The 7,602-nt window shown below is 36.2% G+C and overlaps 1 protein-coding gene across 1 annotated transcript; it reads left to right on the top strand.

Annotated features, from left to right (window-relative positions):
• Positions 1-1,312: 1,312 nt before the first annotated feature.
• Positions 1,313-2,836, top strand: LOC113383709 (circumsporozoite protein-like). The gene is made up of 4 exons (XM_026621959.1): positions 1,313-1,344; positions 1,622-1,701; positions 2,001-2,341; positions 2,561-2,836. The coding sequence occupies exons 1-4, from the start codon at positions 1,313-1,315 to the stop codon at positions 2,834-2,836; spliced, it is 729 nt and encodes a 242-aa protein (XP_026477744.1).
• The last annotated feature ends 4,766 nt before the right edge of the window (positions 2,837-7,602 follow it).

Raw genomic sequence — 7,602 nt, 5'->3', positions numbered from 1 at the left:
ATTTGTTTAAAATTAATTTTTAATATTTCATGTACTATTTACATTTATACAAATTATCTATGTGTGCTAAAAATAAAAAAATAGTACATCTGAAAAAAAAGTTCATTATTTTTACAATTCATGCAAATATAATTTGAGATCTTTTTATTATGAGTACATTTTCCGGAAACATGTTTGTTGCAACTTTGACACGTATTATTAGTTTTATTATTATTACAAAGTCTTATTTGGCAAAATTTTCTTTTATTACTACTGGTATTTGCATGATGTCTGTGGGTCATCATTTTTCTTTGATTTTTTTGTGTTGATGTCGTGTAGTCCGCAGAAAGCTGATCTGCCAATTCAAACAAAAACTGTTCTCTAAGGATTTGTTTTCTTTGGATTTTTATTCTTGTCGCTTCTTTGTAAAGAATCCAGGCATTTATCGCAGCCAAATCCAAAATATTGAAAAATATTTGCAGGGGTCATCTACGTGAACTGGATTTCACGGTATATTTTCTTTACCTTTGATCTGTCATGTTTTCTTTGCTGACCATAAATAAGTCAATTTCAAATTTTTTGCCTCATAGGCCCCACGAGCATATAAAATTCCAGTAAAATCACGTATTTTCGGTAACGATGTTGTCCAATCGTACCCCAAAATTTGACTGCCCTCTTCTTCTGTGCACTGTTTTATGTGTTTGATAATATAATTATCTATTATCAATGAAAATGCACTGACAAGATCACCTGTAATAATATTCTTTTTTGCAAAGCTCGTTGGCCCTTTCACACCCTTGAAAACACAGATGATGACCTTCCTGAGGTACCACCTTCGGCAATTTTGGTCCATACAGTACCATCGAGAGAGGTTTTCGTTTCTTGAAATCTTTCATCAGTTCCTGAGCCACTTAGCACCCTCCTGCATACACTGATGGCACTTTCATTTTCATCAATAGTGATCACCTTTATCGCTACCCTCAGAATTAGATGATTCACGTGGAATATAATCCGATTCATCTTCTGATGATTGTGCCCAATTTTCTGCATTTGATTCTATGTCGGAACACTCTTCACTTATGTTTGTTAGCTTTTGCAATAATTCACTTCTCTTCGACATTTTATTTATAAGTTCTAAAAAATCATCTGAACAACGCGTTATACTGAAAGTTACCACGTGAAAAAGAACGGTCTAATGTCAATACTTGCCAAAATTCGGTTATTCTTATATAACAAATGCATTATCGCATATTGGAGATGAATGCACGCGAGATAACGATTTGCAATACAATAACAAAGCCGTTTGTAATGTAAAATTTCTATAACAGTCAAAATGACTGTTTTCCGTCCATGCAGGCATAACATGTAAGAATATTGAAAATAAAAGTGAGATAAAGCAAATAATACGATTTATCTACGCATTTATATGTTGTATAAAAAGTCAAAAAATTTCACGAAGCTGCGACTTCAAATACGTAGTTATTTTTATGTTTGAAAATGGAAAACAGTCAAAATGACTGCGTCCGTCTTTCTAGTGTTAAATGCAAACGCATATTGGAATGTAAATGCAACGGCGAAAGCAGTATTAATTGCAAACGCAAATGCGATGCAAATGCGCAATATGAATTGATATAAACGCAAGCCATGTAGATGCAAAGGTAGATGTGGATGTAAACGCAAACTGCAATGCAAATGCGGATGCAAACACAAATGCACCTGCAGGTAAGACCGACTTCTAGATATAAAAGCATATGTAAACTCATTTCAATTTACATGCAAACACAGACGCGAATGCTATTACAATTGCAAACGCAAATGCAAGCGTATATGCAACAGCTGGCTTAATTATAAACACAGATGTAAATGTGCCCTCAAGCGCGTATGCAAATGTAGATAAAATCGCAAATTCTATGCAAATGCAATGCAAATGTTAATGTAAATACGTACGCAAACGCGGATGCAGGTGTAAACGCAAATGAAAAGTAAATGCAAATGCAAATGTATCATAATTGCAAAATCAGTTGCCAATCCAAATGCAAATATTAATGCAGATGCAAATGCAAATGTAAGTGCTAATGCAAGTGCAAAAACAAAGGCCACAACTAACGTAACTACAAACGCAAAAGCATACGTGATTGCAAACGCGGATGCGAATGTAAATGCAATCGCAAATGCAAATGCGTATGCAAATGCGTATGCAAACGTAGATGAAAACGCAGAGGCAAACACAAATGCAAAGGCAAATATCAATATAAATGCAAACGCAAAAGCAAAAGTTACTGCAAACGCGGAAGCAAATGTAAAATCAAGCGCTGTAAATACAACTGCAAACGTGAATACAAACGCAAATTCAAATGCAAATGTGAGAAAGCAAATGGAAATGTGAGAAAGCAAATGCAAATGTAAATACGAACGTGGATGCAAATGAATATGTAGATAAACGTGGTTGCAAATGTAAATGCAAATGCAAATGCAGTTGCAAATACAAATGTAGAAGCAAACGTGACTGTAATTGTAAATGCAAATGGAAACACAAATACAAATGCCAATGCTAACGCAAACGCAAATGCGAATTTAATAGCATATTTTAAATGCAGACGCAAATGCTGATGTAAATTCAAGAGCGGATGCAAAAGTAATCGTTAATGCAAATGCGAACATAAGAGAAGACGCAAATGCATATGCAAATGTAGATAAAAATACAAATGCAAACACGAATGCAAAGGCAAATGTCGATGTAAATACAAACGCAAGAGCAAATGAAAATGCACATGCAGATGCAGATGTAAACGCAAACTGCAATGCAAATGCGGGTGGAAATGCAAACAAAAATGCAGATGCAAGTGCAAACACGTAACATCTAACGTAATTATAAACACAGATGTAAATGTGCCTGCAAATGCGGATGCAAATTAAGATGAAAACGCCAATGCAATGTAAATGGAACGCAAACGCGGTTGCGCTTGCAAACGCAAATGCAAATGTGAATGCGAATAAAAACGCAGTTGCAAACAGAATGCAAAAGCGAATGTTAATTCAAATGCAAACGCAAACGCGAATGCAAACGTAATTCCAAATGTATTTTAAAGGCGATAGCAAGTGCAAATGTAAATGCAAAATTAATTGCAAATGCAAATGCGATTATAAATGCAGACCCAAATGCAAATATAAGTGCAAAAGTAAAGGCATAGATCGCAAACGCGGATGCGAATATAAATTCAATCGCATATGCAAATGCAAACGCAAATGCACATGCAAAGGTAAATATAAATGAAAATGCAGATGCAAACACAAATGCAAAGGCAAATGTTAATGTAAATGCAAACGCATATGCAAAAGTAGCCGCAAACGCGAAAGTAAATGTAATAGCAAGCGCAAATGTAAACACAAATACAAAGGCAAATGCAAATGCAAACGCCAATGTAAATGCAAATGCAAACGCCAATGCAAACGCGGATGTAAATGTGAATGCAAACGCAAATGTAAATGCAAATATGGAAATGTATGCAAATGTAAATGCATAACGCAAATCCAAGTGCAAATGCAACTGCAAATGTAAATGTAAAAGCCTAAGCAAATGTAAATGCAAAACAAAAGCAGTTAAGCATGAAAAGCATGAAAAAGCGAATGCAAATGCAAATGAAAAATGTAAATATGAATAAAATCGCATATGCATTTACTTTTGCAGTCAAGTTTGCGTCTACATTTGCATTTGCATTCGAGCTCGTAGTTACATTTGCATTTGCTTTCTCACTTACATATTTATTTGTATTTGCCTACGCACTTGCGTTTGCATACATATATGCACGTAAATTTTGTACGAACGTCAATTTTGATCGAACCTGAATTTTGAACGAAAGTTTGCTTTAACATTTGCGTATGCATTTGCGTTCGTATTTTCATTTACATTAACGTTTGCGTTTGCATGTACATTAACATTTGTTTTTGCATTTGTATTTTCATTTGCGATTTTATTTACATTTGCATTTGCATTTGCGTTTTCATTAACAATTGCATTTATCTTCGCGTTCGCGTTTGAATTTGCATTTGCGTTATGCGTTTGCATTTATATTTGCAGTTGCATCTTCAGTTGAATTTACATTTTGCGTTTACGTTTGTGTTTGCGTTTAGAATTGCGCTTGCGTTCGTATGTATATTTGTATTTGCCTTTTAGTTTTGCATTTATGTTTGCGTTTACATTTGCAGTTGCACTTACATCTGCATTTGCATCCATTAGCGTTTGCATTTACATTCGCATTTGCATTTGTATTTGGTTTTGCATTTATATTAGCATTTGCGTTTGCAGTTAATTTTGCATTCGCCCTTGTATTTATATTTACATTTGCGATCGCATTTAAAATCGCATTTGCTATTTTACCTACATTTGCATTTGCATTTGCGTTTGCTTATGCGCTTGCATTATGTAATATGCATTAATGTTCGCATTTGCATGTGCTTTTGTGTTTGCATTTGCATTAGCAATTACTTTCGCATTCGCTCTTGAATTTACGTTGGCATTTGCATCTGCATTTAAGATAAATTTATTACATTTGAAATTATATTAGCATTTGCGTTTGCGTTTGCATTTGCATTTACATTTGCAGTCACTTTTGATTCTACATTTGCATCTACATTTGTATTTGCACCTGCATTCGCGTTCGTATTCACATTTACATTAACGTTTGCATTTAGGTTTGCGTTCGCATGTGCATTGACATTTGTGTTTGCATTTGCGATTTTATTTACATTAGCATTTGCATTCGCGTTTTTTACACGATCGTTTTTGTTTTTGCATTTTTCTTTGCATTCGCGTTTGAATTTACATTTGCGTTTTGCGTTTTGATTTCATTTGCAGTTGCATTTACATTTGCTTACGCGTTTACATGTACATTTGCAGTTGAATATGCGTTTTGCGTTTACGTTTGAGTTGCTTTTAGAATTGCGCTTGCGTTCGCATTTACTCTTGTATTTGCCTTTAGGTTTTGCGTTTGTGTTTACATATACATTTGCTTTTGCATTTATATTAGCTTTTGCGTTTGCGTTTGCATATGCGTTTGCGCTGGCACTTACATTTGCAGTTGCACTTGTATCTGTATTTGCATTTGCATTTGCTTTTGTATTTACATTTACTTCAGCGTTTGTCCTCGCGTTTAAATTTGCAGATGCATTTGCGTTTTTATTTTTATATACACTCACATTTGCATTTATATTTGCGTTTATATCCGCATTCACATTTGCAATCGCGCTCGCAAGCACATTTACATTTGAGTTTGCAATTACGTTGGCTATAGCATGGGCGTTTGCATTTGTATTTGCATTGGCATTTGCAATTGCTATCACGTTTGATTTACTTTTGCGTGTATATTTGCATTTACATTTGCTTTGTGTTTGCATTTACATTTGCATTTGCTTTGGCATTTGCTTTTGAATTCATATTTGCATTTATATCCGCATTCACATTTGCAATCGCGCTCGCAAGCACATTTACATTTGAGTTTGCAATTACGTTGGCTGTAGCATGGGCGTTTGCATTTGTATTTGCCTTGGCATTTGCAATTGCCTTCACGTTTGATTTACATTTGCGTGTATATTTGCATTTACATTTGCTTTGTGTTTGCATTTACATTTGCATTTGCTTTGGCATTTGCTTTCGCATTTATATATGCATTTACATCTGCACTTGCTTCTACATTTACTTCCGCGTTTGCAATTATTTTTGCATTTGCGTTTGCATTTACATTAACATTTGCATTTTGCATTTGTGTTTGCATCTGCATTTTCATCAAGCAGACGTTTGCATTTTTATTTTAATTTGCGTTTGCATTTTTATTCCCATTTGCATTTGCATATGCGATCGCGTTTACATTGGCATTTGCAGTTGTAGTTACGTTTGATTTCCATTTGCATTCTTTTTTGCATTTTCATTTGCATTGTGCTAGCATTTATATTCGCATTTGTTCCGGCATTCAAATTTTAGTTTGGATCTGATCTTTATCTATGTTTGCCTTTGTATTCACACTCGCATTGGCATTTGCGTTCGCTTATGAACTTGCATTGGCATTTGCATTCTGTTTGCAACTGCGTTTCCATCCACATTTGCATTTGCGTTCACATTTGCATTTGCGATTGCACTCGCATCCGCGTTTGTGTCTGCATTTACATTGCATTGTCGTTTTCATCTTCATTTGCATCAGCGTTTGCAGGAACATTTACGTCCGCGTTTGTAGTTGCGTCAGCTGTTGCATATGCGCTTGCATTTGCAATTGCGTATGTATTTCCATATATATTTGCATTCGCGTTTGAGATTGCATTTAAATTAACATTTGCCTTTCCACTATGTTTGAAACTGAGTCTACATTTGCATTTACGTTTGCATTTAAATTTAGAAATGCTTTTGCACTTACATTTGCATTTGTGTTTGCATTTACACCCGCAATTGCATTGCAGTTTGCGTTTACATCTGCATCTACGTTTGCATTTACTTTTGCCTTAGCGTTTGCGTTTACATTAACATTTGTCTTCGCATTCGTGTTTGCATTTGCATGTCATATACATTTGCATTTGCATTTGCATTTGCTTTTGCACTTGCATTTGCATTCATATTCGCATATGCGTCTGCTTTTATATTTGATTTGCGCTAGCAATTACTTTTGTCTTGGTCTCGGTCTTGGTCTCGGTCTCGGTCTCCTCGGTCTCGGTCTTGGTCTCCTCGGTCTCGGTCTTGGTCTCGGTCTTGGTCTTGGTCTTGGTCTTGGTCTTGGTCTCGGTCTCGGTCTCGGTCTCGGTCTTCTCGGTCTTCTCGGTCTCGGTCTCCTCGGTCTCGTTCTTGCTCTCGGTCTCGGTCTTGGTCTCGGTCTCTTCGGTCTCGGTCTCCTCGGTCTTGGTCTTGGTCTTGGTCTTGGTCTCGGTCTTGGTCTCGGTTTTGGTCTCGGTCTCGGTCTCTTCGGTCTCGGTCTCCTCGGTCTCGGTCTTGGTCTCGGTCTTGGTCTTGGTCTCGGTCTAGGTCTTGGTCTCGGTCTCGGTCTCGGTCTCGGTCTCGGTCTCCTCGGTCTCGGTCTTGGTCTCGGTCTTGGTCTCGGTCTCGGTCTCTTCGGTCTCGGTCTCCTCGGTCTCGGTCTTGGTCTTGGTCTCGCTCTTGATCTCGGTCTTGGTCTCGGTCTCGGTCTCCTCGGTCTCGGTTTCCTCGGTCTCGGTCTCCTCGGTCTTGGTCTCCTCGGTCTCCTCGGTCTCCTCGGTCCCCTCGGTCTCGGTCTTGGTCTCGGTCTTGGTCTTGGTCTCGGTCCGAGACCAAGTCTTAAAATTTTTTTGACCAAAAGTTTTTTTTCAAAAACTTTTTTGATCAAATTTTTTCGACCAAAATTTTTTTGTCCAAAAATTTTTTTGACCAAAATTTTTTTGACTAAAGTTTTTTCCAAAAATTTTTTTGACCAAATTTTTTTGTCCTAAAATTTTTTTGACCAAAATTTTTTTTCCTAAAATTTTTTTGTCCTAAAATTTTTTTGACCAAAAATTTTTTTTCTCAACATTTTTTGACCAAAAATTTTTTTGTCCTAAAATTTTTTTGACCAAAAATTTTTTGACCAAAATTTTTTTCCAAAAATTTTTTAAACCAAATTTTTTTTT

This window comes from Ctenocephalides felis, unplaced genomic scaffold, assembly GCF_003426905.1.
Source record: "Ctenocephalides felis isolate EL2017-DRISC unplaced genomic scaffold, ASM342690v1 CF-g0.4_SCAFFOLD_03570, whole genome shotgun sequence".
Classification (NCBI taxonomy): Eukaryota; Metazoa; Arthropoda; class Insecta; order Siphonaptera; family Pulicidae; genus Ctenocephalides; species Ctenocephalides felis.
The sequence above is the reverse complement of the archived record's forward strand: the minus strand, read 5'-3'. Positions and strand labels throughout refer to the sequence as shown.